General features: G+C 34.0%; 1 protein-coding gene across 1 annotated transcript; it reads right to left on the reverse strand.

The window, feature by feature from the left end:
* Window positions 1-249: 249 nt before the first annotated feature.
* Window positions 250-17416, reverse strand: LOC111003852 (nuclear pore complex protein Nup133). The gene is made up of 22 exons (XM_022274576.2): window positions 17211-17416; window positions 16981-17099; window positions 16630-16823; window positions 16108-16321; window positions 15770-15885; window positions 15473-15659; window positions 14518-14643; window positions 13740-13895; window positions 13366-13525; window positions 13107-13194; window positions 12674-12879; window positions 11847-12004; window positions 11396-11523; window positions 10713-10913; window positions 9968-10089; window positions 9237-9385; window positions 8628-8761; window positions 6418-6654; window positions 3947-4141; window positions 3054-3164; window positions 2555-2669; window positions 250-2078 (listed from the first exon to the last, which is right to left on the reverse strand). Exons 1-22 carry the CDS (start codon window positions 17318-17320, stop codon window positions 1924-1926), a joined length of 3381 nt encoding a protein of 1126 aa, XP_022130268.2. The 5' UTR covers window positions 17321-17416; the 3' UTR covers window positions 250-1923.
* Window positions 17417-18442: the final 1026 nt, after the last annotated feature.

Genomic DNA, 18442 nt, shown 5'->3' on the forward strand with positions numbered 1-18442 from the left:
CGCTGAACGTTGGTTAAAATAATTATTCATATCTCTTTGGAAATACATGTAGCTAAATTTCAATAATTTTTATTTGGATTCAAAAAAATTACAATAGAATATGTATAGTAAAATATAAAATTTCAAATACCATTAATTTATTAACTTGGGAAATGTTTGAATGTGAGTGATTTTAGTAATTAGAAAACTTCGTTGAAAAATTTAGCGAGATCAAATTTAAAATGTACTATTAAATAAAAAACTGTAAAATACAAAATCAAACATTTATTGAAAACACTAGTCTTACTTACATATTCACATTTCATATTATTTTACATCTAAATCAGTCTGACTGAACATCATCGAATGGTGAGTTGAAAATTTTATTGCGTCACGACAAAAGATAGTTTTTATGGACTAAAAAATTAAAAACTCCGTGATGAGATTGATTTTAATAAATATATGTTTGAATCGTTCTACAATTAATGAAATTTGACCAATCGAGATATTTAATACGATTTCCCAAACCATTGCCATGCATTGATAAATTTGACTTTCATTAAAAATAGAAACGTCTGACTGAATACCTTAGAGAATATTTAACAAGTTCAGATAAAGATTGATTGAAGTTAATTAAATCAGACAAAGAAATTGCAAAGGTGTGCGCTTAATCTTACGCTCCTAAATCATCTATAAATAAATATCGTTATTTATCATTTAACAAATCTTATTTGCCAGCAATAAGATTAAAACAATGCAAATCTTCTCTACAGCAATCTCATCTGGGTCCTTATTCATATAAAATGGATTATCCCATTTATATCTTTAGAGACAAATTATACGCCTTTTTATGATCACACCCATTTCTAAGAAAACGAATGTGAACATATTTTGTTTACGCCGTGTGACTAAAGTATTGAAAAAAATATAAATTTATTCATTCCTTTTTTTCAAACGAAATCTGCTTACATATGATTGGCTACGATATTAATTACAATACTCTGATTTTTAATTCCGTGGAATTCTGACAGCTATCATTTTTATTATTCCAAAGAATAAAACAAACTATGTACTTAAAGTTAATTTGATATAATGTTCGTGAAATTTAAATATTTTTTCTGTCACTTGAGTAAGTAAATATTTAGATTTAAGTACCTTTTTGTACATAAAACATTTGATTATTTATTATTTTCAAATGGGTCAAATTGGTCCTCTTTTCCATGAAGAACAATTAATAGCAACACTTATGAAATGTCAGAATACTTGGAATTAAAAATCAGATTTTAAAGCAAATTAAAGTTTGTACTTAAATTTTTTTATTTAAATAACTGAATGCAGTCATTGCCTTCTGTGACCATTGAAAGAAAAGTGTCAAGGCTTTCAACACGAAACAATCACTTTAATTTGCATCATTGCCCGTTACAAAACTTCCCGCGGTCAAAGCTTTTTACGTATAAATTAAATTTCATCATCATTTTTAATACAACATAAATGTTCTTAATAATCTAAATTTAATAAGCACTTAGAATAGATATATAACAATACAAGCGGATTCGTCATTCGTTTTCAACTATATATCACGAACCCTCAAAAGACTGTTGACCAATCACACACAAGAACAATATGAATAGTAATGATGTAGTAAAAAAATATGGGTTTTGTATGGCGATCGTGAATAACGCTCTATGGGCGTACACGTACGTACACGCTTAAACGAACACGTGAATAAAGTGCGTTAGATCTATAGTTTTCCTGTAGTTCATGTGTTACGTCATTATAATTCGACAGTAATCATGTTTATACTTAATATTCAAATTAAAACTGTATAATTTTTGTGAAATGAGCCGTACCAATTATACGCAAAATCGCATATCGTACTAACGTAGACGAATTGAGGAAGCTATCGTAAGAGGTATTTTAACTAAGGGAGGGCTAAGGCTACTACTACTGGTCCATACTTTGGTCGGTATCGTGATTAGTGAGACAGGCGTACGTATACTTCAAGAGATAGTGTAGACGCGCGTCTTCAGCCAATCGACGCACTTCTTTCTGCTCCAATATCAGCTCCAACGGGGGAAGTAAACTCTCGACGTCGGCGCCTAAAATTGTGTTTAAATTAAAACGTTATACAAAAAGACGAGTGAAATATGATTTTAAGTAGACTAAATAATATTAGGATATTTTATTTTAAGACGGTTCTAACGTATTATGGACCAAAATAAATGTTTATGGTGAAATGTAAGGTAACACTTATTCATTAAGTTTGCATCAGTAGACATCCGAGAGAAAAAGCCGGCGTAAAAATCTCTCGGTACTCTTTTACAATAGCAAATCATCATACAAAATAACTACGAAAAACCTAGATAGAAGATATAATGTGTATTCAAACCAAAACTCAAAGTTTTACAGTAAACAAAAATCTCTCCTGTTCCTAGACCTCAAATGAATCGAAAACATTTAAAAATTTTATACTACCTTATTTCTTTTAATATACTGTACTGGAAGAGATATATTTGTTTGCACGTGTTACACTACAAAAATATTCAATTACTTTAATAAAGTGTAAGCATCTTACCCATTATATTAAGAAGGTCTATCAGTCGATAGAAAAGAGTCCCTTCTACGGCCTGCTGCGGGTCTTCTACGCTGACGTGAGACCAATCCTCGCGCATGATTGACGCGCACCATATCTGCGAACACATTTTACTTTAATATTAACATTAATAATATTACAGAAAATGTATAATAAATAATTATTTATTTATTTTATTAAAGTATTCCTCGAGCTACAACTCATTAAACAATATTCAAATAATTATATTATACACAAAAGCTAAAAACGGAATACACATTCAAACATATACATAAAATACAGTTTTACCTATTTAAATAAAACATAACAAAGCACAAATCCATAAAATGTAATTAAACAATTATATTTCAGTGATTTAGCCTGTGTTGAAATGTGCCAAAGCGTAAAGATTTTCTTTAAAATCCCGAACTTCCAAATTCTTATTACAATCAAATATTTTTTATTAGAAAATTAAGCAGTGAATATTTAATTTATTTCTTACCTTCAATCTAAGTTCTTCTCGTAGTTCTGGGTCATCTACAAAATCTGTGAGATCGAGGGCCTTTTTGTAGTCGTACTCTGTTAGCGATGTACTCTCCGCGTCAATATACATCTGTTAAGCAGAAAATATATACTTTTTTAATTATAATTAATTAAGAGCATTATTGGCATCAGCGTGCGTCTCTCATTCCGTTGATCACCGTAGTGGTATCTGTGGTTCAATTGACTTTCCATGTACGCATTTAACACTATGGGGAGAAATTGGCCGTGCCAAGAATCATTTTGGAACTGTTTAGGAAAAACACCTTTTGTATGAAAATAAGGGTTTACGATAATTTACCAAAAGAATTAAAAGATCTTCCAACTAGAGTCTTTAAAAATCGACTGGGTGTATTACTTTTAAAAAATGTATTATTCAATAAATAATAATTTGCGTGAATTACTGTAGTTAATATATATTTAATAATGTATGATATGATATGTACGTATTATACAAACAATATAAGAACTGACCTGACTGATTCATATAACTAATAATGTAAAATATAAAATTCCTTAGGGAGAAATTTGCGCACCATTGTGTGGCAGAATATGAGAACTAACGATTGTACCGCCTAACACATTTTTGTACCATATTTTTACAATAAATTATTATTATTAATTCATCCTACGGTGATGGAAAACATCGTGAGGAACCTTACACCCAAAAAGTCGGTCTGTCTCCGGCACGTAGACAGATACAAAATCTGGGATCATACCCAAATCGTTGTAGCGATAATAGGAATACACTTCACTTGTGTACACTGTTAAACTAATTTTTTTGAACATCACATATGCGTTATATTTCAATAAAAAAATTGCAAGAACTGGATTACGAATAAAAGTACCACATACCTGCACCAACTCTTCCGGGTCCGATATTTTCATATCGTGTTCTCCTAAGCCATAGTGGAGTCGTATATCTTTGGGCAAGGCGCGATGTTGGGCCCCCAAACTTAAAACAGTTTCCGACTGTTGCAACTTGTCTCGCAATTGGGCCTTGCTTTCGTCACTAGCCACAAGACACAGCTTTGCCAGAGAAGCCATTGTCTGTAAATTTAAAAGATTGAAATTCCCGACGCGTTAAATAGTAGCAGTGATACATAAAGTCCCTGGACACTATGGCAGGGGTAGGGCATCGAAACTCGGTTCAATTCTGAAAACCCGGGTTTTCGGGTCTAAGAGTAATCAAAACCCGGGTAGACCGGTTTTTTCGAGCATTTCGATCTTTTGGCCTCAATCAATTGTAAGCATTCATGAACCCGTGAATGCGTATGAGACCTAGATTTCGAAAACTGCTATCCCTCGCAAAATTTGGTGAATGTAAAGTGATCCCTATATATCTTCTATTTTTCATGGATGTCCATTCATCGAATGATATCGAAAACTTCTTTTCATCTGACAGTATAATTTTTATCTCGTTTATTATTTCTAGCTTCCTTTTATCAAAGTCTTTGAGAATTATGTGGCGAACGGTATCAGCAGTAGTTGGTAATTTGTTGCCGGTCTTTTCAGAAAGGTACTTTAAATCTTGTTATTTTGAGAACGTTCTAAGAGAAATTCCATCAACTGCAGCCATATGAGACACCATAACCTGCATACTTGGGTTGGCATCAGTCTCAAATGGTGCCGGTATTCATCACCCGCGCAACGATACACCCTCCCCTCTCAACTGCTCCACAGTTCACCCCTCTCATGTCCTGAGATGGACGCGCATTTAACTTGCATGTCTTGTTTATGGGTAGGAACGTAGCAAGGAAGCTACTTTTTGTGTCATAAATAATAATTTATTAAAGCGAATTTTTATTCAATTTACTTATTATTGCATTCAAAGTGCTTTAAACTTAATAAACTACAAAAACAAAAGTATAAAAAAAAAACCCGAAAAACCCGAAAACCCGAGTTTTAAAAATTGAAACCCGGTTTTTTTTGTAATCCTCAGAACCGGGAAAACCCGGGTTTTTACGGCCCGGGTAAACCCGGGCTCGATGCCCTAGGCAGGGGAGTAGAGTGAAAATTTCAAAAAAAAATAAAAAATTAAAAGATAAGATGTTTTCTCAAAGTAAGCAAATCTGAAACCACATTCTATACTTCTGTTGAAACGTGATTATTAATTTAGTAATTAATGTTTTTTTATATTTCTTTCTGTATCCTTTTTTATGTACGATAACTAGTATTTATTGTACGCTACATTTTTTTAATAAAAAAGTGTTTATTCATTTTAAGTAGGTACATTTTCATTCCTAGGTGTAAGATTTGGAAACTTAAGTAAAAAATACCTGTGTCAGGGTTCCCAGCTCTTCCATAAACAAACTTAATTCTTAACTACTTAAAATAATTACATTATTACCTATTTTATCATATATCTTATTTATCTTTAATAATATAATACATAAGAAAAGCTTTAAGTTATTTTTATTATTTTAAATATCTAGACAATAAACGCTAATACGAAAGCTATTGTAGAATTAAATCTCATATTACTTCACTTTCCTCCAAGTATTATTATTTACTAGCAGACTCGGCCAAGCGTTGCTGTGGCTAAGGTTTTTGTTATATTACATAGTAGTAAATTAATCAAGGGAAACCGTAGGAGAACTTATGTGAAACGTTGGTACCACGACACGGACCTAAACTAAACTACCTTTAACTCAGCGCCATCTGTTAGAATTGTATCAAATAATAAACAAATGTTAATGTTATCGTAATTTTAGTAAGGATGCCTATTTTTTTTGAAAATGAAATATAGCCTATGTCACTCAGGAATGATGTAGCTTTCCAACAGTGAAAGAATTTTTCAAATCTGCCAAGTAGTTTCGGAGCCTATTCAATTCATACAAACAAACAAACAAACAAAAAATCAAACCTTTCCTCTTTATAATATTAGTATAGATATTGATCCAAGATTACCTGGAACAAATCGTCCGCCTGGTGCCTTATTTAAGTTACTTAATCTCTGCCTTCGTAAGGTAATGAGATATTAAAAAATAAGTATATGTGACAAAACTGCGCCAGTGGTAAACTTTTTACGGGGACCAGCGGAGCAAAAAACACACTTTTACTACAAATGTATTTTTTGTATGTACCAGTGTTAGGTTTTATTAAACGCTTTCAATTATTCGCTGACCGAATAATATTTAACACCTTCGAAAAACCATGAAAAAGTATTGTATTTAAACTATTACAGATAGATCGATTTTAATATGTATGTAAATTGAATCTGTCTTCTAGACGGTCTTTAGATTCGGATCTAAAATAAATAAAATCACGTTTATATTCAAAGAGTTAAATATGTAAAGGATAGAAATGTTAATACATAGACATACCACCATCCTATTAACCGAGTCGCGTTCATCCTTAGCCATTTGCAGTAGTGTGATAGCAGCATCACTTAACGGGGCTCGAGCCAATTGGTGAACGGCAAGCAGTTCCCGTCTTTGGGGCGCTGCGGCCAACCATCGGGCAAGTCGACCTGGACGACGCTCACCTAATCCCCGAAGCAATTGAGCCCTATCAGCCCCAAATCCTGATGCTAGATAGGCAAAGGCAGTCTCTGCTATACCCTAAATAATAACAACCCTAGTTAAGCAAGGAACAATAATAAGTATATTTGGGTTATCGAATCAAAAGTCTAGAGATCTCATTGAATATTACTTGAGATGATTTTTATTATTGATTAATAAATATTGTTTATAAGATAAAATAGGATGATATCATCCTCACTCATCATATCGGATATCCGAGGTACACGACGCTAGTTTTTCAAGCTAGAATAGCAAGCTAGCGTCAGCAACTCAGCAAGCTAGTACTTCTGGCTTCGTGTAGACAAAACTAGCTACATTTCTGAGCTAGTAAGCTAGTAGTCTAGTTTACAAGCCAGAATAGTTTTGAAGTGAAACTTCTTTAGAATCGTTGTGATTTCAAACCGGATGCAACGAAAAAGCGACAGTAAAAAGAGACAGAAACATTAATTCATATGATTTAACGTGGGAGAAAATGAGATAGATAAACTTCTTTCGAATCGTCGTGATTTCAAACCGGATGCAGCGGTAAAGAGAGACAGAAACATCAATTCATCATATGATTTAACGTGGGAGAAAATGAGATAGCAGGCATTATACAGCCTCTCTTTACTGCCGCTTTTTCATTTGATCGAATTTCAAACTTTCGATGTTTTAGTTTTTCCCAAATTAAAAATTTATATTAAACTTATAAATTAAAATTTATCATTAAAATATACTGTTTTAAAAGAACACACACATTTAGATAATGGAAAATGATTAATTTATATATGATTAATAATAAAAAAAATGTTTTTGAAGGTTTCACTTCTACCATGTGTGAATTGCACATATGTTTTTTTTAATAGGATGGTGTTCTATTTTTTAGAACGAGAACTCCATTTGATTTTACTATCCTGGCTTGTGTAACACCTTCATGTGACCAGTGATGCCAACTTCAAGGGTTTTCTCCCCAAATTTAGGGGGAAACAAAATGTCCAGGGTTTTTTAGGAGGTAAATTTATTTTGGGGGATTTTTAGGGTGTATTTTATTTAAGAAATCGACGACGCAAAATAATGTCTGCCAAGAAATGTAAAGAAAAAAATATAAGAATCGTTTCATCTCATTGTTATTATCATTAATATTATTCGGTCATTGATTAACATATATAAATATGTAAAATGTATTTTTTAATTCATATTTGAAATTACCTCTTGAACCAAGTGTACAAAAACTTTAGGGGTTTTTGACCAACATTTAGGGGTTATTTGAAGTTGGTCCTGGGGGAACATTTTGTAGGAGTTGATATCACTGCCTGTGGCCGGCGAAAGTTTTTAATTGGCTAGTAAGCACTAACCACGCGTTTTGTTTATTTGTGTCACCGCAACGTCTTTTTGAGATTTTAAGATGCCCAAACTAAGTATGGATATTAATTTAAAGTTTTTACAACTGTACCGTGACCATGAATGTCTGAGAAACGCCACCCTTCCAGTTATAAAGACAACTCTAAACGTGATTCAGCCCTACCAAAAAAGTGTGGCGAATTAAAGACAGGGACTGACAGACAGTTTTTTCGAAGTAAGTCAATTAGGCGAATAGTGTTTTTTTCGCATACAGCTTATTTAAGTCGTGTGGTCATCTCAGTCACTACAATAGTAATAGCTTAATCCTAGCCTCATATAAACACTATTAGCTTTCTATCCTACCTAGCTTGAAAAATTAGCCTCGTGTAAATCGGACATAAATATTTTTTTTTTATATTAGGGGGCAAACGAGCCTGCGGGACGCCCAAAAAGGCAGTCATCGCAGCCCATAGACACCCATTTTTAGTGAGTGCGTTGCCGGCCTTTAAGTGAAGTACACAAACAACTATTAGCACCAAAGCCCCAAAGATCGTTTCCACTCTTAGATTGAAGGAAAAAACTTGAATTTCACGTTAATAATAATAATTAATTGATAAGAATTAAAAAGAAAAAAAAAAGAACTTATCGTCACATAAAAATTGTCACATAAAATATATATAATTAAAACAAACCTCGTGTTCATACTTGTCGACGTAGTTGTACAATCTTTCAGAGTCGGGTTTACGGATACACATTTCCACCAATAACTGCCACGCTTTGAACTTCTCGGCCAATGCCGCAGCGCGATCCACTTCGCCCTCAGCAACTTTGAGTATAAAACGGCGTTATAATATATTGAGTTTGTTGACCTAGCGACTTTAACGTGCGACTCTCATTCCTGAGGTTTGATAACCGACTGCGCAGTTAAAAATCGCTCAAACGATTAATAGAGTAAACCGGCTTGCCCAATACAAAAAGTCGACGGCGTGTATCAGGCACAGGAGGTTGATCACCTACTTGCCTATAAGATAAGTGATCATGAAACAGATTCATACATTTTAAAGGTTCTAGCGCCACTGACGTATTTCATAACATAGAATATTTAATCAAAAATAGTTCCAAATCAGTAACAATTAAAAACTGCCATCTCTCCTGAGATTCTCGAGACTTAGCGCGCTAGTGTGACCCTATTGAAAAACATACTGGATTGGGACATACTGGAGTCAATTCACGCAATTAAAAACCTAAAATTCTAAAAAAAACTTCGACCGAATTTTTTTTTGTAAAAAAAGATAACTTACTGTATGGCCGTATGAGTTCGTTTCGCAAACGGTGATAGGTGTGCTCAGGCAGAGTCTGCGCATCCATTAGTAATAAGTCGGCTAGTACCGCGGACGCCTCCAGAACCTGCGCGCGCGAACTGGCGTCTTGGCAATTGTGTGCAGATTCACTGATAAATTCCAAATTCAAAATAAACGTACTGGATATACGTCTTTAATCTTAATATATATAAATCTCCTGTCACAATGTATGTCCGCGATGGACTCCTAAGCTACTTAACCGATTTTAAATTGAATTGGCAGACCGTGAGCAGTCTGGTTCAACTTAAGAGATAGGATAGCTTAGATCTTTAATTATAGTCGCAATTTTATTTTATTGCAAATTATTTGTTTCTTATTTGATACAATTCTAACAGATGGCGCTGTGTTAAACGAACCAACGTTTCACATAAGCTATCTACCTTTCACATCAGTTCTCCTACAGTTTCCCTTGATTAGCTTAATACTATGTAATATATCAAAAACCTTAGCCACAGCAACGCTTGGCCGAGTGTTCTAGTTTATTTATAAATTTCTTATATATTTAACCTATCTTTTAAAAATTTACAAACAATGATTAAATTATTTTATTTTTTTTCTGATGTTAAGGTACCACGGCCCATGGAAACTCAAGACCACAGCTATCGCGAGTGCGTTGGCGGGCTTTAAGTAATAAAGGTGTAAATTAGTTAATCTGTATATTATTGACTTACGTGACAGCTGTAGTATGGTATCGCACCAGGACAGTCAGATCTGCGCAAGGCTCGCAATCCGTCTCTCCCTCGCACCAGCTCGTCCATTGGCTCCGCACTTTATGCATTTCGTTAAGTATTGTCTAGAATTTAACAATATTTTAGTACAACCCATTATTTCTTGGAAAAATAACAGTACGTTGTACGAGTACCTTGGTATTATTGAATTGAAATAGCATTTGAGGCGAACAAAGGAATGCATACATTCTATTGTTCGACTGTTATCTGTAATTTACGATTGTTATATTAAAAAAAATATTTCTATGGTTCGGTAGCAAGTTCTATTGCATTCTGTTAAAATAATAGATTTTTGCAGACAGAAAAATCTATTTTATTTAAACGTATGTATTTTGTTGTGATTGAATATGTGCCCATATTGTGAAACCCATTTTAAACTTCCAAGCAAAGTTTGTAAAGATTTATATATCAGGCAATACATTTTCCAAAAACTAAATCATATAATCTGTTTTTATTTAAATCAGCTCAATTAAAATAAATTCTCAAGGTTAATTCTAAAAGTAAATCAAAACTTGATTACTATTTATTTTTGACATATCTCCGCGTTTCTCTGACATATAAAACCTATAACCTGGGTTTGACAGGTACTTGAAGGCCGGTTGAATTTCTCCATACATAATTCCTTAAACCTAATAAACGTACGTCTATTGGAAGTTTTAAAACAATTGAAAATACAGAGTAAACTTACCGTTATAGCACGCAATACGTGATGCGCATGCGCCGCGGCCGCGTTCGCGTCCACCGCGGGCGCTGGCAAACGGGCCAATACGATCACCACACGCATCACGCGCGTGACGCGGCGCAGAATCACATCGGCGGCCGTGAGTGCGCCCGCACTTAGCGCCGCACATACTTCCGGCTCCTCTTCTGCGTCGCAGTCGGACGAAACCTGCGTATATGACTCATTTTTAACTAAATACTATAAACGCAACAATTCAATGATGAATGAAAGACAGAAGTCCAGACGGTGAAAGTTGGAGCGCCACTGATTTATTTTTTATTTTAAACGCAATAGAATTTTCATTAGAGCCTATCAACCTTTTTTATTTACCTGTTTCATACTTTTAATTATATAAAAATTTCATGATTGTCAGAAGTACGGTTTAACACCGTGTATAGCCTGCCTGCCTGAACTGTAAGGTTTATATGTTTTATATGACAGCAAACTGCATATATATGAAAGTATGAACACTAAGACATAACCCTAACGGATCTGTAAGCCGTAACACACACAGCCAACACATTTATAAGAGTATAATAACCACTAAGAGGCCTAAGAATTAAGATGTTAGACAAGCTCCTATTTGAAAGAGTTTTCGGCATTTTGAGAGGATATGTAAATTGAACAAACGGTATAAGTAAAAATATCACCTGTTGCATGGCGACATCGACGAGTGTGGCACCGGCACTGTGAAGCCTCTGCAAGGCCCGCGCGGCCGCGAGGCGTTCCGCCAACGAACATAACACGCGTACGCTACGCACACATCCACATCCACTCTCTAAAATACGTGTCAAATCAAAACCAGATTACGATAAAAAAATAAAATGAGAATGCGATTCACAAAGAATTAACTTATTGTCTAAAATAAATATCTGTATCTGTATGACAGCAAACTTCTAATTTATCATACATCAAATTTATACTAATTTATAACAATCTATCTGAAAAAAAAAAAAAAAATAACAGCATTACATATCAAATTAAAACAATTTCTGTTTTATACTATACCAAAAGCGTGAATTGATATTTATGTATTTGTATTATAGCTAAAAATTAAAATCCGTTTCTATACAAATAACCCACATTTAAATGTTTCCCTACCTTTGCTAACGTATCCAAGACGGCGCCAAAGGCCAGCGGCGTGCAAGAAATCAATATAAAGTGAAAGGGCACGATGCTTATCTCGCAGCTGACCGGACGCTTGTAGCGCACCCGAAGAACCCAGCGACACACGGCTGCTACCCGTAAGGATGCGCCATCTATAATTACAATCTTTTTTATTATTTATGTATTTATATACATTCTAATCAATACAAGAAAATATGACATCACAAACACACATAAACATCAATTACATTAGAACATAAGCAATACATATATAAAAGGAAAAAAATAAACAAAGAACCATGAAATAAATATAAGATAGACATATATAATAATAGAACCAACAATAATAACTAAAAATTCAAAATGAATAATAACTAAATCTAAAAGATAAAAAATAACAGTAATAAACGAAACTAAATGAAAACTTAAACCACATTTAAAGCCTGCAAAACAAAGTTCCGGTAAGTTGGTAGACTGTTGTAAAAAAACCGTGATACTGAGGGAGCATTTTAATGAGTAATAAATATTGTATCTAACCATATCAATTAATTGTTCATCATTTTCGCTCGTCCAAGTCACGTTTTCACTCATTGTATCGCTATGACGGCCGTCATGCAAATGGCAGCACCGCTATTACAGTGACACTGACCGTTCTCTAGGAAACCTACTCCGATGTGATTTATATACGTATACGTATAGGTGACGTCACCCAATGCTACATTACGGCCGTTAGATGACGGCACCGCTTTTTTAGGAAACCATAGCTTCAAGTATTGAAGAATATAAAATTATGTCAACAATGTATTGGATATAATTATTACCTAGGATCTCCAGCAGGGACATCATCCAGCATTTCTGAAGCGACCGCGATGACAGTTCTATCAAGGGGCGCGTCTACGTCACTGGGCGTGGCCCCACGCGAAGGGAATAGTTCAGCCAGGATTTTGCCCGCATTTGCATCGCGTCGTATATGGAATAAGAAGGCGGCTTTGAGCTTGCCACATGCATCTGACGTTGTTATACCTATCTGAAAATAAAAAAAAAGAATTAGCTATGTTATTCTATATGTTTAAACAATTTATACCTGTTTTGAGTATTTTGTATTTTTTTTAATAATTTTTTGTCTATTATTTATCTGACAACTTCAACAAGAAACATTAAAAACAACAACAAATAACTCAAAAATATTATATGTAAGCGATATATGGGATAGCAAAGGTTTATTAGGTTATGAATTTAAATTTTTGAAACTACCTCATGTGGATCAATCTCATAGAGCGTAAGGTTTCCGTCAAACATTTCAGATGGCGTCGGAGAACCCATTGGGCTGCTAGTAAAAGCTCTGAAAATTAAAAAAATATGTATTAATCAAGTATCAATGATGAAAATAATTATATTTATTTATTGATTTTAAGTTAATATGATATAAAAATTGGATGTTACATGTACAATAATATCATTACAAATAAAAGTACATAATTAGTCAGTCTCTTTCCACAGACTATATACTTACTGTTGGGTGTCACGATGGCTTGAAAGCGCGGTGGTAAGGCGTAGTAGACCGTGCTTGCGAGTAACCAACAAAGCTCCGTTGCCACCCCTTCCCGCGCCCAACACTCGGTCTCCTTCCGCGGACACGTCTATGTGTTCTGGCTTCTCGTTGCTCACTGACGCTTTATGAATTAAAATATTTTAAGGATTTGCTTTACTTTTCATGAAAAATAAGGTTAAGAAGTTTTATCTTTATCGACCTGATGGACTAATTCATTTATTTTAATTAAATTCTAAATTAAGCTTATGAAAGCTGTTAATTTATCAATTTCATTGCACATTCAAGCATTGAGATCTAGTATATTTTTTAATAACAAATATAGTTATTGTACGCACTATCTGCGGGCACGATCGCAAGTGCGGTCGATGTATAGAGAAGCGCGCGTAGACCAAGCGGCAGACAACGCGGAGATCCTTCTTCCTGCCGCCCGGCGCCAACTGCGCATATACTCACCACTTGTGGTGATCCAGGATTTTCTACTCTTATTTGCGCTAAAAAAAAATAGGCAAATATGGTCACACCTGGATAAGTTCATAAGCTCAAGGATGGCGCGAAGAGAAGCGAAATACTCTTATTAATAGGTTCTCTCGATTATGCAGTAGTTACTTACTCAGGTCTATCTGTGTTTGTATTTCAATTATCCTGAATTAAACTTGTAATATTTATGAAATATAATATCATGTCGCTACGAATAAAAATACATTTTAAATAAAAAACAAATAATTAAAAAAGTCAATAATCAGATTTATTTTAAACTACAAATAATAAATATATTACAACTTGTTTTTTGTTTTGTTGAACCAAAATTGTGGTTTCTTTAATGCTTAGCAGTATTGTTTAATACATAATATTATGATACAAAGGTATTTTAATAAAAATTAAAATATTTTTTAATGTTACTAAATAATCATTTACTCAAATTTGACTCAGGGTCCTTCAAGAGCGTACCAATTCTTAAAAGGCCGGCAGTGCGTTGCCGGCGGGCCTTCTGGCATTGAGTGTCCATGGGCTGTGGTATCACTTAACATCAGGTGAGCCTCTTATCCGTTTGCCCCCCTGTTATATAAAAAAAATATTACATAATGATAATATAATTTTCAGTAGTCAACTTACCCAGAGCATACCTAGTATCTGCAGGTCGAGCTGGTGTGACTGCAGATATGGTTGCCAGAAGGAGTAAAGTATGATCACCCGCTGCTTGCACATCCAACGCTGTTACCTCCATAGTACTTGGCTCGCCTTTAAAAAAAATACATTTTTTAAATATCATTAACTATTGAAGGCACTTATGAATTGATCAATAATAAACTATTGTAGAAATAACATTTAGGGTTTAATACATAAGCTTATCATATTGTACATTGTTGAAAAGCTAAAAAGACCCTTTCTTTTGATTGATCTTCCAAAATTGTTATATAGTTAATAGAAAGAATTTCACCTATGCAGTAAATGTCAGAGTCATTGTTGTTTGTGTTGATTTTATGTAATAGTAGCTGGATGGCCGAGCTTTACTCAGTATTTTTATTTTTTTATAAATTGTGTTTTTTGGAAGTTATATTTAAGTATTTTAAATTACATACTAATTAAATGATGAAATATGAACAATATAGAATATATATGCTGGAATAGCTTTAGTGTTGTTGTGTATCAATGAGCAAAAGCAATTTAAAAAATAGTATTATTATTCGCCGATAGATGTCAGGAAGATTCATTTTTCAGTTTAAATTGGGACTACTCAAACACCACCTTTTTGTTATTTAGTATCATTTATTCCTAGCTAGATCGATTTATCGCCCCTAAACCCCCCGTATACTAAATTTCATGAAAATCGTTGGAGCGGATCCCGAGATTCCAATTATATATATATATATATAATATATAATTAAGAATTGCTCGTTTAAAGATATAAGATTAACCTATATTACCTATAAAAATCTTGCCAGAAAAAAAAAACAAGAAGGCAATTAAGCACTTCTGCCATCGGAATAAGAATCCCCCCCGGATGGTGCTTTTTTCTACACTGACTGTACTGACGTACATATGATTTATATTACTTGTGGAAGTTTACCATGTGGAGCCAAATGGGCCTGAGCTGCTGCATCCAGTAATGGTCGACGTAAATGATGCTCATGCAAAGCGGAACCACTCCACATCTGAAGAAGTGGTCCACCTGCTACAAGGCATATTAATTCGTCACTTTCCTCTTCATCAGTAGTTGGAGGCAAGCTTGGAAGAATGACCACACCAACTAACTTCTGTAATAAAAGAAGTATCTTTTAATATGATTTAATAAGTTACCTTGTAATTTAAAAAACGAAATGTAGGTGCAAAAAATTTATAATTTATAGGAAGAAATTATACTTACTGTATCAGCATGAGCTGGCATTGAGCCAAAGAATAGTAGTGAGACACGTCGGCCAATACCACCAAGCCAGCCACTTGGCGGCCTGAGAGTGGTACAGCTCACTGTTGGTCTACCCTCTGAAACGGACATCAAATATATAACATTATACATTATACATAACATATGACAGTATGTTATACATACTGTTTATTAAATACACATATCATATGTATAACAAACAAAAAAGCCGTTTTGCACTAAATACTATGTATTTATAATTTATATATTTAGCCTGAAATAAATCTATTATATATATATCTATTTCTTTTTCTTACTGATTTTTTTAAAATAAAATATACCTCTATTAGTAGATATCTTGACTAAAGTACAAGTTGTAGTTGCAAGAAGCAATGATCCCAAGGTGGTACCAGTGTCATCTACTCTTGACACTAATCGATCACATTCTTGCCCTGCTAGTTCACAGCTTACTTCACTGTATGCGCCCTCTTGCCCCACTGATGACCAGTAACGAACAATACCTTCTGGTGAAACCCCAACACACGAAGGTACAGTCTAAGAACAGATAAAATTAGAACTAGGATGCTTATATGTATATTCTATACACATTGTATAACTTTTCACTAAAATGAAAATTATAAATAGATATACATTCCTACTATTAAATACATTCATATTATTATATAAAAACCACTTTAAACTAAAAAATAAAAATCAGAACAGAGGTATATTAAGCTAGAAGTGCCTAACAAACAAATACATTACAATGTGACAATTTTCATAACTTGTAAAAGGTATTTCCCATTAAACTACTATATGAAAACTAGACACTGTAACTAGACTAGTTTTGCCATTTTTCTTACCTGTTCATCATTTTCAAAGAAGATAAAAACAAGGTCAGCTTTGTGTGCCAAGTCAGTCTGGGGCAAAGTGAGCTCACGAGCAGCTACTGGCCCTGATGAACCTGTCTGCTCCTGAGGCCAGGCTAGAACCCTACGCCCGGCTACGACCCAGCACCAACCAGATGGTGACATGCCCACACTAACATCACCACTACCTAAAATAAAATTAAGGTTTATCTACCAATAAACTGATATGCAAAATGTGAAAAATAATATTAAAGTATTATATAAAAAGGGAAAAAGGTCATGTAAAGGTAGTTTTAAGAATTGTTAGAATCTACATTGCTTAAGATTGATATTTTTATTCATTACCAAATGTAAGAGCTTCAGTAACCATTACTGGTAGGGGCATTCCATAGGTCTCTACTGTGCTATGTGTTGTCTGATAAATCACGTCACCCATTTGCTGTTGCGATGTTCGCTCATATTTGCTAAAACGAAAATATTCTTCATAAGTAAAAGAAAAATAAAAACAATGTTCTGACTATTGATATACATAAAGCTGAACGTATTGTTTTTAACAGTGAAAAGGTTATGCCTACCTCTGATTCTTTTTAACTGTTGATAATCCAAGGGCTCGTCTTCCAGATAACGATTGCCTCATCCGTGGGGAGAACGGACTCCTCATTCCACCAGTACTATTGTAATCCATTATAAAACGTCTTAGATAATTTTATACCTGAATAAATAATAATTTGTAAAATGAAAATTTAATTAACCGCCAGACGCTAATGTGGACTATCGAATAATGTCAAAATTGAAGATTGACAACTGACACAAGATAGATCTGTTAATTTTGTTAACAGTTGTTAACAAAATTACCAGATGGTAAAAGTGGATTTTAAACATTATAGACTATAGTCAACTGAGTCGTCGCGCATTATATAAGCGTTTATTACACGATATTACGCTACGCGATATTCAGACAGTCTTACTAAGATTCAGCATAATGTAATAAGAGTTAGCAAGTTAGCCTGTCTAATTAGACTGACCGAATGGGTTCGGCGGTGCTTACTTGCTGAATATCGTATAGTGTAATAAGACTTAGCACGCTTAACCATTCAGTCAGCGCGCGGCAGTCGCAGAGCAAAAACGTTCGTACATGTTTGTTTGCCGTGGCCGCATGCACTATGGCGTGTTCGCAAGAAAAAAAGTACTTTGGAATGTTTTTTTATTTTTTATAGTTAAAGTGTGCCAACTCTCGACACACTAACACATTGGTAAAAACAAAATACAATTTTTAATGTGACAAGCACTTGGAGGCAAACATGACATTCATTTAGAGCACATACAAAAATCAATCGAAACAATTATTAAACAAAACACACATTACAAAAAGAAACAATTACAAAAAACTAAACAAAAATCGATTTAAAAGTGTGAGGGGAGCAACTACGGATATCCAGACCCAGCTTGTTTATTAGAATGCTTAATCTGGATATCGGAGAGCTTTGACCAAAACGCGTTCTACGGAAAGGAGGGGCAAATGGAATAATGGGATGCTTGGGGTCAATCAATCTTATTATAGAATATCTTAGCTGCAAACGATGTATCAATCAATTTCAATAAATTTTCTACGATTCTCTAATGACAACATACTAAAGTGTGCCAGTCTGGTTCTGTTCTTGATTTGTACCGAGACATGCCATATTTATTGCTGTATTGAATGTATGGAGTAACTATTAAATTACATATAATAATATAAATTACTAATATAACATTTCAATAGACATTCAAACTCGGCAACTCCTACTCTAAGGTAGTTTTTTAAGAC

Source organism: Pieris rapae, chromosome 1 (genome assembly GCF_905147795.1).
Source record: "Pieris rapae chromosome 1, ilPieRapa1.1, whole genome shotgun sequence".
Classification (NCBI taxonomy): domain Eukaryota; kingdom Metazoa; phylum Arthropoda; class Insecta; order Lepidoptera; family Pieridae; genus Pieris; species Pieris rapae.